The 17,338-nt window shown below is 38.6% G+C and overlaps 1 protein-coding gene across 1 annotated transcript in view; it reads left to right on the plus strand.

The window, feature by feature from the left end:
* The window catches only part of noc3l (NOC3-like DNA replication regulator), a 42,035-nt gene that overhangs the window by 15,577 nt on the left and 9,120 nt on the right, over positions 1-17,338 (plus strand). The window contains exons 7-15 of the mRNA XM_059947572.1: positions 335-496; positions 6,003-6,096; positions 7,524-7,699; positions 8,102-8,230; positions 12,015-12,146; positions 12,276-12,356; positions 16,725-16,825; positions 16,988-17,060; positions 17,162-17,225. Coding sequence (XP_059803555.1) covers positions 335-496; positions 6,003-6,096; positions 7,524-7,699; positions 8,102-8,230; positions 12,015-12,146; positions 12,276-12,356; positions 16,725-16,825; positions 16,988-17,060; positions 17,162-17,225 — 1,012 coding nt within the window. The remainder of the gene's footprint in view (positions 1-334; positions 497-6,002; positions 6,097-7,523; positions 7,700-8,101; positions 8,231-12,014; positions 12,147-12,275; positions 12,357-16,724; positions 16,826-16,987; positions 17,061-17,161; positions 17,226-17,338) is intronic.

The raw sequence follows: 17,338 nt of genomic DNA on the forward strand, positions 1-17,338 counted from the left end.
CCATTAATTAGAAACATCAATGTATCCGTAGCTCTCCTAACATACAGGGTGTAATTATCAGAATTAAATAATAATGTATTGGGAGCTGAGATAATTGGCATCCAGTCATATTTTGTGTACATTTAATACTTGTCTCAATGTCATGTAACTCCTGGAATAAATTTTAAACATTGTTTGATGAATCCATAATTTATGTAGTTTAGAGGAGTTAATTTTGACAAAATGGATATGAACCAAAATAGTATCAATGTACAAGAACATCAGTATGAATGAGTATATTTAATTTTGAAAAGATGCCAATTTTATACCAAATTTAAAACATTACACTTTTCAGATTAAACAGTTGAAGGAACTACGTGCAATGTTAATGGAAACTGATCCGCATGTTGCAGTAACAGTGAGAAAATTGGTGATGGTTTCTTTGTTAGAGGTCTTCAAAGATATCGCACCATCATACAGGATACGGTCTTTAACTGAAGTTGAGAAGACAGCAAAGGTATTTAATAAATTTGTTGAAAGGGAAAGCTACTTGGTGTTTTATTGTTATATCTTGTCATAATCATTCTGCCAGTAAGTTTATTCATTATGTGATAACCCTTTAATTTTCAGTTTTGTATTTTCACATTATGAAAATAAAATGATAGTAGAAAAGATTATAAAAATGATTTTTTGAGTCTTTAGTGGCTTACATTAACATGTTTCCAATTTTCTATTTACAGCTATTGATTTTTTTCCTGACTTAATTTTTAAGTCTGCTTCTGATTTCTCATAGTTTTCCAGTTATGTTTAAATAATTTACATCTTAAAAATCTGAGAAAAGACATATTTTCTAACAGACGTTGCATCTCACTAGCCTGGGTTTAAATTTTGCATTTTTTCTGGTCTCTCTTTCTCTCTTCCACCCCTCTCCCCCTGTGAGAGAATTAAAAAGGGCATCAAAATTAAAATAAAATTTATTAAAGTAAATATATGTCACCATATACAACCCTGGGATTAATTTTCTTGCATTCTTCATTAAAATCCAAGAATCATAATAGAATCAATGAAAGACCACATGCAGCGGTGCAGAAAAACGGCCAGTGTTCAAAAGGCGACAAGCTGTACAAATACAAAATAAAAATAATAAATAACTAAGCAATAAATATCGAACATGAGATGGAGGGTCCTTGAAAGTGAGTCCATAGGTTGCAAGAACAGTTCAGTGATGGAGACAGTGAAGTTACCTGGTTCAAAAGCCTAGTGGTTGAGAGAAAATAACTTCCTGAACCTGGTGGTGTGGCTCCTGAGGCTCTTGTACCTCTTCCTGATGGCAGCAGCGAGAAAAGAGTGTGGTCTGGGTGGTGGGGTCCGTTGATAATGGATGCTGCATTCCTGAGACAAGGCTGCATGTAGATGTGCTCAGTGGTGTGGGGGAGCTTTATCTGTTGTGTGCTGGGCCATGTTCATTACTTTTTGTAGAATTTTTCTGTTCAAGGGCATTGGTGTTTCTGTACCAAGCCATAATGTATACCCTTCACAAACTTTTAAGGAAATAGAGGTGCTGCCTGCTTTCTTCGTAATTGCACTTGCATGCTAGATGTAGGACAGATCATTTGAAATGATAACACCAAGGAATTTAAATTGCCGACCCTTTCCATCTTGGAGTTTTCTCTTTAAGTCGGTAATCAGTTCCTTGGTTTTACTGACATTGAATGGGAGGTTGTTGTGGCACTACTCAGCCAGATTTTTAATCTCCCTCCTTGCGTTGATTCTGACAACAACAGTGGCGTTGCCATCAAACCTAGGTGTGGCATTAGAACTGTGCTTAGCCTCACAGTCGTAAGTGTAAAGCGAGTTGAGCAGGAGGCTAAGCACACAGCCTTGTGATGCACCTATGCTGAGTCAGATTGTGGAGGAGATGTTGTTGCCAATTCAAACTGACTGGGTTCTGCAAGTAAGGAAATTGAGGATCCAATTGCACATGGAGGTATTGAGGCTGAGGTCTTGAAGCTTATTGATATTTTTTTGAGGGGATGACAGTATTGAATGCTGAGCTGTAGTTGATGAAGAGCATCCTGATGTATGCATCTTTGCTGTCCAGATGTTCCTGGATTTACTGAAGAGTCAGTGAGATGGGATCTGCTGTAGACCTGTTGTGCCGGTAGGCAAATTGGAGCGGATCCAAGTTGCTTCTCAGGCAGGAGTTGATATGCTGCATCACCGATCTCTCAAAGCACTTCATCACTGTGGATTAATGTGCTACTGGATGATGGTCGTTGAGGCAGGTTACCATGTTCTTCTAGGGCACTGGTATAATTGAAGCCTGCTTGAAGCACATGGGTACCTCTGGACTGCTGAAGTGAGAGGTGAAAGATATCAGTGAACACTCCAGCCAGTTGATCAGCTCAGTTCTTTAGTACTTGGCCTGATACCCCTTCTGGTCCATATGCTTTCTGTGGGTTATCCTCCTGAAGGATGCTGTCACCTAGGCCTCAGACTGAGATCACAAGGTGATCAGGGGCTGTGGGAGTTTGAATGTTCCTCCTTGTTTAGATGGTCAAAGTGAGCATAGACGGCAGTGAGTTCATTGGAAGTGAAGCCTGGTCAGATGTATTTCCTGGTTTCACTTTGTAAGAGGTAATAGCATTCAAGGGCTGCTACAGCTGTCGAGCATCCTTCAGTGATTCATTTTCAATCCGGAATTGCCACTTCACCCATGAGATGGCTTTCTGGAAATCGTACCCGAACCCCTTGTATCCTACTTGGTCGTCAGACCTGATTGCCACTGATCTGGCCCTAAGCAGATTGCGGATCTCATAGTTCACCCAGAGCTTCTAGTTGGGGAAGACTGAATGATTTTGTGGGGACACAGTTGTTAATGGCTGCTTTTATAAAGTCCGTGACAACCTAACTTTCTTTTAGGTTCTTTGGTGAGTGCTTGAACATGGCCCAGTCTACCGACTCAAAGCAATCCCACAGCCACTCCTCTGCCTCCCTTGACTACCTCTTTGCTGTTCTGATCCCTGGAGCCTTGTTCTTTAGCCTGTGCCTGTACGCAAGTAGGAGACGGACTGCCAAGTCATCAGCTTTACTGAAACACAGTCTAGGCATGGAATGGTAGTCATATCAGTGGTTGAGTGTTGGGAACTCTGGTGCGTGAGTTGTATGCTGATGGTAATTGGGGAGGGATTTCTTCAAACAAATCTGATTTTAAAACCCTTACTATGATTTGAAATGTATCTGGTCCTACTGGTTCTAGGCACAAACCTACAACTTGCTCTGGCTTCTGTTCTCTTATGCGTCCTGAGATCTCATATCAGAGATCCACCTATTACAACATCAACCCAATTCCCATTACTGACCACTAGCTTTTCTTCCTCACCATGTATTAGCTTGTTCGTATTTGGTAGATAAAGTGGTGCTACACGTATCCCACATGACAGATGTGGAATTTAAAAGGAACACTTCCATAGAAATAATTATCTTCCCGTCATGAAACATTTTCAAATATTTTCTCTTGAGCAATTCCACTGTGCAAGTAGAAACTCTGTCTCATTTGGGAATGTCACAATCAGATAATGTCTCCACTATGTCCTTTCAAGTGCAGTGGCTAGCATAACATTTTATAGTGCCTGCAAGTGGTGTTCAATTACTGCTGGTGGTTCTAAGGAGTTTGTACATTCTCCCCATAACTGCATGGGCTTCCTCTGGGTGCTCTGGTTTCTTCTCGCATTTTAAAGACATATAGGTTAATAAGTTATGGGAGTGCTACATTAGCATTGGAGGCATGTGACACTTGTGGGCTGCCCCCAGCATATCCTTGATCTGTATCTGTGTTGGTTAATGACATAAATTACACTTTTTCTTGTATGTTTAGATGTACATGTGACAAAGCTAATCTTTTATCTTTATTTTTTGATGGGTAGCTATTGATCAAAATTGTCCAATTCCCATTTGAAATGATAAGACTAAGATATAGGAGCAGAAGTAGGCTGTTCGGCCCATCATGTCTGCTCAGCCATTCAGTCATGGGCTGATCCAATTCTTCCAGTCATCTCTACACCCAATGACTTGGCCTCCACAGCCGCTTGTGGCAACAAATTCCACAGATTTACCACTCTCTGACTAAAGTAATTTCTCTGCATCTCTGTTCTAAGTCCTGAAGTCATGCCCTGTTGTCTGTTGATGCTGCAAATGTGTTGGGGTCAGATATGGTTATATATATGGGGAAAAGCTGTTTTTGACAAATATAAAAGTTTAGTTTTAAATCAGATGTGGTCAGGATTCAGACTGTTTTCACTTAAAAGTTTTGATACTTGTGGAAGGATGGATAATTTGCTTTTGTCGCCACCCAGTGGTGAAATGTTTGTTCGGTGCCTATGAGAACTGAAACTTTTCAGAATCACTAGAGCTTTATCATTTTTCTCTTAAATATGGCTTTCTCAGAGACCAATAATAATCAGTTTGGGGAAGTGTTACAATATATGATTAACATCTTTTATAAATGTGGTTTGAAACCGGATACAGTAAGTGCAACTGGACAGATTTGGTGTGCAACCTTTAAGCTTGCCTGCTAATTAGAGTGGAAGTTACAGTATTATAATGGAATAAAACAAGACACTTTAGCTCTATTTTAGGCCTATTTAATTTCTTATTTTGATAGTTGTTTATGCTTTGAGTCTCCAGCATTTGCAATGTTTTTTCCAGATGATTTGAATGTATGCTATGGATCCTTTTCCCAGCGTATTAACTTTTATTGTCACATTATTACAAAAGAAAAACCTCAGATGCTAAGAATTTGAAATAACATGCTGGTTAGGCAAGGTAGAGGGTGACGCAATTACCATTTCAGGTCAATGAAATTTCATTGAATTATTACAAGATGCACCAAGTAATTTATCTATCCACATAGTTACCAGACAGCATCACATGGAGTGTAAACTTACTACTTGGTGTGTCTCACTTCTTCTATGATATTTTGGCTTTGAGGGTGTGGGTGACTGAGGAAGAAGCAGATAAAAGTTGAAAATAAGCAAGTGGGAAATAGCCGAACTCAGACTATGAAGCTCCACTGGAAAGGATCAGTTCTAAATGATAAACCATTACAACATACTAATAAAAGAAAGAGGAAAATGGATGTGTACATAGAATATTGTTTAACTTTGGAAAGAACTTCACAGCCCCTGTAGTATACTTGATGTGTTATTACACTCAACAAAAGTAACTCACAAAAACCTTTGGAGAAATTATCAGTCTCCTTTACTAATTAAAACATCAATCCTAGATTTCCATGAAGTAGAAATGTTTATAAAACTCAAATTTCAGAGATGTTTAGATCGATTTGTCACAGATAAACTTTAATACCTTAATTTAGTGCTTAGCTGACACACTCAATCTGTCTCCATTTTCACAAAACATCGATAGCATGTCATAAACTGCACTTGAAGAGTATCACTTTGCAGATACCTTTATGGGCTCTAGCCCTCAAATGCTATAATGTATGCAAAGCTTAGTTCTGACCTTCATAGTTGATACTCCTTCTCTTGGCACTGAGAGCATGTGGCTTGATGTTTTTTTGATCGCTTATGGGCTTAGCATCAATCGCAAACATTCCTTTTGTATGTCTTTTCCCTTTGAAAAAACAATGTCACTTTATTTTAATGGGGCTGCACTGGAGATTACCTAATGTGACACTTTTGAGAATGCCTTGAGAAAATTAATAGAAGGAACTTTTAGTTTGGTCTGATCAATGTCACCAGAATTCTTTTTACATAATTTTTTTATACCTTCCTCCAAAATTGTAAAACAAAAGAAAAGAAATAGTTATCTGCCAATTGCTTGTCAAGGTTCTCACTGACCTGAGGATTCCAGCAGTTTTTTTTTATAAGGTGTCGTGGTGGTCATTTGTGTTATGCCAGTTTTACTTGCAACTGAATATTAATTGTGACAATAAATTGTTCAACTGTGATCCAAACAGGATGGTTAAGAATGTCAAAGCTATGAATGTACTATATCTTTTTCAGGTTAAAAAAGAAACTCAACAATTAAGAGAATTTGAAGAAGGCTTAGTGTGTCAGTACAAGTTTTATTTGGAAAATCTAGAACAGACTGTTAAAGGTACTTGTGTTTTGAAATTATATTTTTAAGGAAATAATTTAAGCTTGTTAATTACACCTGTGGCAGAGTGATCTGTCTCTTCTTGATGCAATCCTGTTCCATTCCTGAGTCTTTCCTCTAGCCTGGCAAATTCTCTTCCCTAAGGTGATATCTATTTCCCTTTGATTCTGTTTCTGCTACCCTTGCAGATGCTATGTTCTAGCTCATAACTGTACTTAAGTTTCTTACACCTCTTCCAAATCTCTCTTCCACCATTGCTCCAATGAGAAATAGCTCTCATTTGCCAGTCTAAACTAATTTGTTTTATTTTTCATTTTCTAGACTGCCTCTTTTTATTATAATTTTCCTAGCGCACTGAAACAGCATTCTTAATAATCAATTACAATGTTACCCTTACTACTTGTGTCCAGCTAATTCACATACAGTTCCTTGTTTGTGATTTCCAGAATAGTAGGGTAGAGCCATTTATTTCAATTAATTAATATAAATATTATTATAAATGATTTTAAATAATCATTTCAATCAGTTTCACCATACTGCAAATGTAGAGTGAGTTGAACTGATTTCAATTCTTGCTGGACAGGGGAAACAACAGCCCCTTTTAGTGATTGTAAATATAGTAAGTTCTGTTAACTGCATTGTTTCCTAACATAAATTGACATTTGGCACTTTAGATACTGATTTTGTGTACTCTTTGATGTGCTGTGGCTCTGATTCACACACTCCCTTGAAACTTGTTAGGTTCATTGGCAAATGTATTATACTACTATGTAACATCTTAAAAGTGGATTAAAAGTATGTTGAAGTGTTAAAATAATATGGAGGCTAAACAGAATAGTAGTTTGTACTGACTAGGTGGGGCTGAATGGCTTGTTTCCATGCTCTACTGTCTAAAGGTCCAGAAAAACTGCTCATCAGGTGCCACCAAAACTCTGTGTAGACTCATCCAATGAGTTTTCCCACTTTAAATGGTCAAGTGGCTCAGAATCTTGCTTTCAAATCTATCTTTACAATCAGAAGCAAAGGGAGTTTGGGAGTCTTTAACTTTCAAAGTAGCACTTTTGTTGAGGCAAAGAATAGTTTATTGTATACCTTGATAAAAATCAAGTGCTTGCTAATGAGTGTAGTTTCAAGTCCTTAGATGTGTTTTTTTGTATACATTTATATAATTTAGATTTCTACCAGCCAGGGTTTAATACAAAAATAAAAGGCATCTGTTTAAATACTGTGAATGAGTTACAATGTTCAATTTCTGCTGGTGAAAGATTTTTTTTTAACCAGCTCAGAACAGGCTGTGCATTGTGTAATGTTGTTGCCATGGAAATTGGACAAATGAAGAGTAACATGAATAAAGGAAGCAAGCTGAATTTACTCTTCTGGTGCTTTTCCCATTTTCAAACTTAAAGACATTCCTCTTTCTTCAACAGATTGGAAGCAGATGAAGAAAAAGAAAAGTAATGTTGTTTCATTAAAAGCATATAAAGGCCTTGCAGAAGTGGCTATCAAATGTCTCTGTGATTTGCTGGTGGCCTTACAACATTTTAACTTCCATAACAACATTGCTGTGATGATTGTGCCACTTATGAATGACACTTCAAGGAAGGTAAAATTTTCTGTGCCTGTGTATTTCTGTACACAGACGGGTCTTGTGATGCAGTGCATACTTCAAATGTAGTCTTTCAAAATGATTTCATATATTTTAAAAGACACAATGATTTTACCAGGTGAATGTCCAGCAGAATGCATCTGTTGTAACTTGAGAGGAATTCTACAAAGAAAATTGAAAGTGGCCCTGCTTGATGATCTGGATGTTTCCTTATTAGCTTCCAAAAGGGAAATGGACATACATTTCAAATTTTTTTCCAAAGAATATAGGAAAAGGGGATAAACAGCCCTTACAGAAAGATGGGACAAATCCTCTTACGTTGTCAAATAATGTGATTCTTTTGTGGTTTTTATAATATCCTGGTGCTCTATTCCATTTTTAATTGCCATATCTTTTCAGATTTCAGGGATGTGTTGTGAAGCTGTGGAAAATCTTTTTAAGCAGGACAAAATTGGTCAAGCTTCACTTTGTGTGGTCAGGCTAATTTCTGGTCTTGTTAAAAGTAGAAGCTATGAGCTCAGGCCCGAGGTAAGTTTTAATGAGTCCCGTTATAAGTCAGAATTATTTTATAAAAATCTACTAGGTCTGCCCCTCAGAAGTTAATTGGTATATTTCATGTAGTACATTCTGAAAATAAGCATGCTCTAAGCAGAAAGGTTAATTTAGAAAACAACGAAACATTGATTTACATAATGAAGTTATACAGAGTTGCCAAAATAGTATTTGAGGGACTGCATTCAATTTGAATCTAAAGGTCAGTTTTTGTATTTTAGTTTTACCTATTTTCTTATGATTGTAAATCATAATTTTAATCATCAGTGGGTTAATTTATAAATTGAGGTCCAAATTTAATGGGTCTATTGAGGAATATAGGGTAGCAAGAAAGGAACTTAAGAAGGGGCTGAAGAGAGCAAGAAGAGGGCATGAGAAGGCCTTGGTGAGTAGGGTAAAGAAAAACCCCAAGGCATTCTTCAATTATGTGAAGAGAATTGGATGACAGGAGTGAAAGTAGGACTGATTAGAGATAAAGTTGGGAAGATGTACCTGGAGGCTGTGGAAGTGAGCAAGGTCCTCAATGAATACTTCTCTTTGGTATTCACCAATGAGAGGGAACTTGATGATTGTGAGGAAATCATGAGTGAGGTTGATGTTCTGGAGCATGTTGATATTAAGGGAGAGTAGGTGTTGGAGTTGTTAAAATTCATTAGGACAAATAAGTCCCTGGGGCCTGAAGAATATTCCCCGGGCTGCTCCATGAGGCGAGGGAAGAGACTGCTGAACCTCTGGCTAGGATCTTTTATGTCCTCGTTGTCCACGGGAATGGTACCGGAGGATTGGAGAGAGGCAAATGTTGTCCCCTTGTTTAAAAAAGGTAGTAGGGATAATCTGGGTAATTATAGACCAGTGAGCCTTATGTCTGTGGTGGGAAATCTGTTGGAAAAGATTCTTAGAGATAGGATCTATGGATATTTAGAGAATCATGGTCTGATCAGGGACAGTCAGCAGGGCTTTGTGAAGGGCAGATCATGTTTAACAAGCCTGATAGAGTTCTTTGAGGAGGTGACCAGGCATATAGATGAGGGTAGTGCAGTGGATGTGATCAGGTGGATTCAGAATTGGCTTGCCTGCAGAAAGCAGAGGGTTGTGGTGGAGGGAGTACATTCGGATTGGAGGGTTGTGACTAGTGGTGTCTCACAAGGATCGGTTTTAGGACTTTTCATGATTTTTATTAATGACCTGGATGAGGGGTTAGAAGGCTGGGTTGGCAAGTTTTCAGATGACAAAAAGGTTGGTGGTGTTGTGGATAGTGTTGAGGGTTGTCGAAGATTGCAGAGAGACATTGATAGGATGCAGAAGTGGGCTGAGAAGTGGCAGATGGAGTTCAACCCAGAGAAGTGTGAGGTGGTACACTTTGGAAGAACAAACAAAGTTAATGGCAGGATACTTGGTAGTGAGAAGGAGCAGAGGGATCTGGTACATATCCACAGATCCCTGAAAGTTGCCTCACAGGGAGATAGGATAGTTAAGAAAGCTTATGGGGTGTTAGTTTTCATAAGTTGAGCGATGGAGTTTATGAGTCGTGAGGTAATGATGTAGCTCTGTAAAACTCTGGTTAGGCCACACTTGGAGTACTGTGTCCAGTTCTGGTCCCCTCACTATAGGAAGGATGTGGAGGCATTGGAAAGAGTACAGAGGAGATTTACCAGGATGCTGCCTGGTTTAGAGAGTATGCATTATGATCAGAGATTAAGGGAGCTAGGGCTTTACTGTTTGGAGAGGAGGATGAGAGAAGACATGATGGAGATATACAAAATATTAAGAGGAATAGACAGAGTGGATAGACAGCACCTCTTCCCCAGGGCACCATTGCTCAGTACAAGAGGACATGGCTTTAGGGTAAGGGGTGGGAAGTTCAAGGGGAATATTAGAGGAAGGTTTTTTACTCGAGAGTGGTTGGGGTGTGGAATGCACTGCCTGAGTCTGGTGGAGGCAGATACACTAGTGAAATTTAAGAGACTATTAGATATATGGAGGAATTTAAGGTGGTGGGGGGGGGGGGTTTATATGGGAGGCAGAGTTTAAGTGTCGGCTCAACATTGTGGGCCGAAGGCCCTGTACAGTGCTGTACTATTCTATGTTCTGTGTTTAGCCAAACCTATAGATTGAAGTGAACATATATGGAAATTGTATAATCCATTAATTGTGTGGGCAATTGCATAGCTTGTCTTATGCTTTAGATATTTTGAGAATCTGGATATTAGGCATTGTTTATAAAATTCTTCTCGTTACGATATAGTTCTTTCGTATTGTATTGCTGTGACATAAATAGTTCTTAGCACAACTCTTTACAGCAGCCCAGCTCTAAGATCTGGGTTCAGTTCTCATGGCTGTAAGGAATTTGTACGTTATCCTGTGACTACATGGGTTTCCTCTGGGTACTCCAGCTTTCTGCCACATTCCAAGGATGTATATGGGTTGGAGTTGTGCGCATGCCATGTCTGCACTGGAAGTATGATGACATATGGGGGCTGCTCCCTACACAACCCTGATGCAAGTGCTGTATTTCATTATCTGTGCTGTACATTTAACAAATTAATCTTTATCTTAAAACTGATCTGTCTAAATTCAGTCCATTTTAATTTGTTTTGCAAGGCTATTAGTATAGACCTACAGTAGAGTGATTAGATTTACTTCTCTCATTTTTCTGTTCTTTATGTTCCACAAGTGCAGAGTTTCCTATGTTCAGGCCTGCAGAGAGGACAGTCATTCTTGAAATGTAAATGAGACTTAGATGGACAGGGCAGTGGGTATGATGCTCAGAGTTACAACTTAATTCTATAAACTAACAAAATTAGTAGTAACGTAATTGCACTTAACACCCAGTGATGCAAGACATTGCTTGAATTAGATCTTCTAAAAAGTTGGCAATATCAGGGATGTTGTGCTGTTCTATGCAGATAAAACCCTTGTGAGGACAGATGATGCTAGGATAATCAGGATGATCATAGGATAATCAGATTATACTCAAAAATATTTTGTAGTTTGGCCAATTGTTTTTGATTTTTAAAATTCAACATTTTAATTGCAGTTTTAATGCATGAATGATAAAATTAATTATAAAAATTAATACTAATCTTTATTCAGTACCTTATGCTATTTCACCATGTCTGTGTTATTCATTGCATTTTGCCTCGGCTCTGATCAAGATAAGTTGCTCTATTGGAATTTCTTTGCAGATTTGATTACTGATGCACAAAAATGAATAGATATGTATGTTTGTGCGCAGTGTGAATCTATTCTCATATATCGATCAGCCCACCTACTGGCCTTCCAATGGATTCCTTAGTATTGTTCAGAAATATACTTCGCCTCGCATAATTCATTAATGGAGTTCTTTGGTGGCTTTCCTTGCAGCATGTTAGGATAATCAAGAGCAACACACACACACAAAATGTTGGATGAACATAGCAAGTCATGCAGCATCTATGGAGGGGAATAAACAGTCAATGTTTTGGGCTGAGGCCTTTTACTAGTCCTGATGAAAGGTCTCTGCCTAAAACATTGACTGATTATTCTTCTCTGTAGATGCTGCCTGACTTACTATGTTCATCTAACATTTTGTATGAGCATTGTTCTTGATTTCCAGCATCCTCAGAATCTCTTGTATTCAGGATAAATGACCTGTTTGTGTTGTAAAATTATACAACCCAAATTGAAATGTTTTTATGATATTAGTTGTGTTATTCACAATGGAAATTCTGATTATTATTACAATCAGGTGTAAATCTGCTAATTTATTACTTACTATCAGGTGCTGAAAACATTTCTTACTTTGCGGATTAAAGAAGTGGAAGTTAAAAAAGATTCAGAAGACATTGCCCCTAAAAAAAGATTTTTGACATGTAAAGAAAAGAGGAAAAATCTGTCCAGGATGCAGAGAAAGGTAATGTTTCCATTGCTTAGTTCTCACTGCAACATTAAGATAAAAGTGGAGAAAACTTTCGCTCTTATAATAATTTTGCTAATATTCTGCAAATTTAAAAGTTTAATGTAAAGATTTTTTTTTCCTCAGTGGAAAAAAGCAGAGGAGAAACTTGAGAAAGAACTTCTAGAAACAGAAGCTGCAGAAAGTAAAGACCGAAAACTAAAATTGGTATGTTGTTTCTGTGTTTCAGTCCTTGTTTCAACATGCTTAAAATGTCTAATTTACTATGTAGTCTTTGTTGGACGTACATTACCAACGTCTCCAGTCCAGCCAGGTCTAGATTAAAAAAAGATGCTAAAAGTTAGCACAGCTACAGTTCTGTTGACAGCATGTCATCCATCCATTATGATTAGTGATGGAAGAAGAATGCTGAAATGATTTTAAGCGGTTAAAAGAATGAAAACAGATTGTACAATGCTGTATTAAAGTTCAAGTACTTGTGCTGGAACTGCTAAGAGATGATGTGAAAGAAAAAATGAAAAACATTAGGAGCGAGCTAAGTAGAAATGGAATGTGCACTTTTGGCAGACAGAAAATATGTAAAACCATACATATTTAGAATTTTTGTTTTTAATTTCCTCAATGACTAATAAAAATATATTTTGGCTGGCCTGCTGCCAATCTACAGATCTGTCATAGTTTATGTACCCTATCATCTCTGTGTTTTGGTCCTTGATGTAACTACTTCAATTTGTGCTGTTTGTGCAGCATTTTGCCTGTTGTGCAGAGTATGTGCCAATTTTTTTTGCCGATGTTTAATCAGAACAGCTCTGCCAGAGGTTGTTTGTGTGTGTGTGTGTGTATATATATTGCCACAAGCTAGTAGCATATCTCTTTAAAAGGCAAACAGGAGGAAATCTGCAGATGCTGGAAATTCAAGCAACACTCACAAAATGCTGGTGGAATGCAGCAGGCCAGGCAGCATCTAAAGGTAGAAGCACTGTCGACGTTTCGGGCCGAGATCTTTCTCAGGACTAACTGAAAGGAAAGATAGTAAGAGATTTGAAAGTAGGAGGAGGAGGAGGGGAAAATGCGAAATAATAGGAGAAGACCGGAGGGGGTGGGGTGAAGCTATGCTCCGTCCGCCAGAGAAAGCAGGATCTCCCAGTGGCCTCACATTTTAATTCCATGTCCCATTCCCATTCTGATATATCTAAACATGGCCTCCTCTGCTGTCAAGATGAAGCCACACTCAGGTTGGAGGAACAACACTTTATATACTGGCTGGGTTGCCTCCAACCTGATGGCATGAACATTGACTTCTCTAACTTCCGTTAATGCACTTCCTCCCCTTCTTACCCCATCCCTGATATATTTAGCTTTTCTCCCCCTTTTTTTCCTCTCTTTCTGCCCATCACTCTGCCTGTTCTCCATCTCACTCTGGTGCTCCCCTCCCCCTTTCTTTCTCCCTAGGCCTCCCGTCCCATGATTCTTTCCCTTCTCTAGCTCTGTATCCCTATTGCCAATCACCTTTCTGGTTCTCAGCTTCACTCCACCCCCTCCGATCTTCCCATGTCATTTCACATTTTCCTCTCCCCCTCCTACTTTCAAATCTCTTACTATCTTTCCTTTCAGTTAGTCCTGACAATGGGTCTCGTCCCGAAACGTCAACAATGCTTCTACCTTTAGATGCTGCCTCGCCTGCTGCGTTTCACCAGCATTTTGTGTGTGTAGCATATCTCTTTGATTTTTTATCTGAAAAAGTACTACTTGTCATTTGCTGTGTTTATTTGAGTGATTGTGGTGGTTATATTTGGTTCTTTTTATAATTTATAGAATGTTGGATTACTGTGTAATTTTTTTAATTAGTCCAAAATAAATGTAGGTAAGAAAGTTGTGTTGGTGACATTAGGAGGCTAGAATAGAATATGGATGTATTAAGTCAGTAGGTGGAAATCAAGAAAAGGATTTATAACCATATAACCATATAACAATCACAGCACGGAAACAGGCCATCTCGGCCCTCCTAGTCCGTGCCAAACTCTTAATCTCACCTAGTCCCACCTACCCGCACTCAGCCCATAACCCTCCACTCCTTTCCTGTCCATATACCAATCCAATTTTACCTTAAATGACACAACTGAACTGGCCTCTACTACTTCTACAGGAAGCTCATTCCACACAGCTATCACTCTCTGAGTAAAGAAATACCCCCTCGTGTTTCCCTTAAACTTCTGCCCCCTAACTCTCAAATCATGTCCTCTCGTTTGAATCTCCCCTACTCTCAATGGAAACAGCCTATTCACGTCAACTCTATCTATCCCTCTCAAAATTTTAAATATCAAATCCCCCCTCAACCTTCTACGCTCCAATGAATAGAGACCTAACTTGTTCAACCTTTCTCTGTAATTTAAGTGCTGAAACCCAGGTAACATCCTAGTAAATCGTCTCTGCACTCTCTCTAATTTATTGATATCTTTCCTATAATTCGGTGACCAGAACTGTACACAATATTCCAAATTTGGCCTTACCAATGCCTTGTACAATTTTAACATTACATCCCCACTTCTGTACTCAATGCTTTGATTTATAAAGGCCAGCGTTCCAAAAGCCTTCTTCACCACCCTATCTACATGAGACTCCACCTTCAGGGAACTATGCACTGTTATTCCTAGAAATATTTATTGAGTCATCCAGTACAAAACGGGCCTTTGGCATACCAGGACATTCAAATCCATCCATACTAATGATGTGGAAGTGTCTAATTATCGATTTTTGCAGGAAATAAATAAATACAATCTTTCATCATTTAAGTAATACATTTGTAGTGCTTTGAAATGCAGAGAACTCTGGGTATACATGTGCCTGATTTGGAAAAGGCAGGTACAACAATAATCAGGAAAGTTATTGGGAGAGGTATTGAATATAAATGTAGCGATCTTGTGCTTCAGTTATGAGGCATGGTGGGGTCTTGTCTAGAATACTTTGTTCAGTATTATTTAAGGAAGGATGTAAAAATGATCAAAGCAGAAAGGGGTTTATTGTACCAGGAATGGAAGGTTGTCTTTTGAGGAATGGTTTGATATACTATGCTTGTATGCTTAACATTTATTGATGACTGAAACTTGTCTTGATTGTAAGATGAAATCCTGAGGGCTTTTGAGAGAATGGATGCTGCAAGAATGCGGGAGAATCAAGAATCAGGAAGTCACTGTATGAAATTAGAGCATTGCACTTTAACATCAAAATGAGGATAAATCCTTTGAGTGACGAAACTGGCATTCATGTCCTCAAAGAACTGTGGAAACAAAGTTTTTGAATGTTTGTAAAGTGTAGATTCTTTGTAAGCAAGGAATGAAAGTTAACCACAGTTGACAGAATATGAAATTCAAAGTAAATTTATTATCAAAATAAATACTATACATGTCACCATATACAACCATGAGATTTGTTTTTTTGAAGGCATGCACAGTAAATCCAACAAACATGATGGAATCAGTGAAAGACCGCACCCAGGAGTACAAACAACCAATGTGTAAAAGACAACAATCATTGCAAATGCAAAAAGAAGGTGGTGGGGGGGGAAGCAATAAAAATCAAAAACATGAGGTGATAAGTCCTTGAAAGTGAGTCCATAGGCTGCGGGAACAGTGAAGGGTCAAGTGAAGTTAAGTGAAATTATCCCTGCTGGCTCAAGAATCTGATGGTTGAGGGATAATAACTATTCCTCAACCTGGTGGTGTGGATCCTGAGGCTCCTGTACCACCTTCCTGATGGCGGAAGGGAGTATGGCCTGGGTGCTGGGTGTCCTTGTTGGATAACACTTTCCTGCGATGTGGTTGTGTAGATGTTCTCAGTAGTGGGGAGAGCTTTACCTGTGATGTACTGGGCCAATCAACTTTTTATAGGATTTTCTGTTCAAGGGCATTGTTGTTTCCATTCCAAGCTGGCTGCAACTTTCCACCACACATCTGTAGAAGTTTGCCAAGTTTTAGATGCCATGCTGAATCTTCACAAACTTGTAAGGAATTAGAGACGCTGTCATGCTTTCTTCATAATTGCACTTTCATTCTGAACCCAGGATAGATCCTGTAAAATGATATCACCAAGGAATTTAACGTTGCTGATCTCTCCACCTCTGATCCCCCGATGAGGGCTGGCTCACAGATGGCTGGTTTCCTCTTTCCAAAGTCAATAATCAGCTCTTTGGTCTTGCTGACAGAGTGAGAAGTTATTGTGGTATCACACCGCCAGATTTTAAATCTCACTCCCTTATGCTGATTCGTCACCACCTTTGATTTGGCCAATGACAATGGTCATCAGCAAACTTAAATATGGTGTTGAAACTGTGTTTATCCTCAGTTACAAGTATAATTGAGTAGAGCAACGATCTATGCACACAGCCTTGGTGCACCTGTGCAAATGAAGATTGTGGAGGAGATGTTGTTGCCAATCCGAACTGATTAAAGTCTGGAAGTGAGGAAACCTTGAGCATTCAGTAACACAAAGTTTTATTCAGTGATGGTGTAGATTCGAGGGACTAGGTGGCCTATTCCTCATAATTCAAACTAATATAATTTTCTATCTTATTGACAGCACACTGAGATCCTAAATATTGTCTTCTTGACGTACTTCAGGATACTGAAGAAAGCACAGAAATCCGTTGTTCTCCCTGCAGTTCTGGAGGGCCTTGCCAAGTAAGGGAATGCTTTTAATTGTTTGCATCTTGCAGGTGATTTCTTTATTTGAATCTAGTATTCCAACTTAACCATTTAAGTTCTATGATTAACTTCAGTGTTTACTTAAAATTTGCAGAAAATTTACAAACACTGAATATAACTTTGTATATTTTCCCTCAGATTTGCACATCTCATTAATGTGGAATTCTTTGATGATCTTCTGGTAGTACTATATTCTCTCATTGACTCTGGGGTGAGTGCAAGTTTTAAAGTTATGCAGAGAGATTTTCCACTCCACCTTGTTACTGTTTTGTTTCTCAATATACTTAGTCTGAACTTTTTTTTTCACCACAGAGCCTTAGTTACAGAGAGCGCCTTCACTGCATTCAAGCTGCCTTTCGCATTCTTTCTGGTCAAGGTAGGTCCCATTTACAAGCTGATTTTTCAATTGCTTTATGAGACTGTGAAGGAGGTGTTCATGCATTTTCCTTGTAGTTTTCATTTCCTAAAAATTATTTGTATCTTAATAGC

This window comes from Hypanus sabinus, chromosome 22, assembly GCF_030144855.1.
Source record: "Hypanus sabinus isolate sHypSab1 chromosome 22, sHypSab1.hap1, whole genome shotgun sequence".
NCBI classification, from domain to species: domain Eukaryota; kingdom Metazoa; phylum Chordata; class Chondrichthyes; order Myliobatiformes; family Dasyatidae; genus Hypanus; species Hypanus sabinus.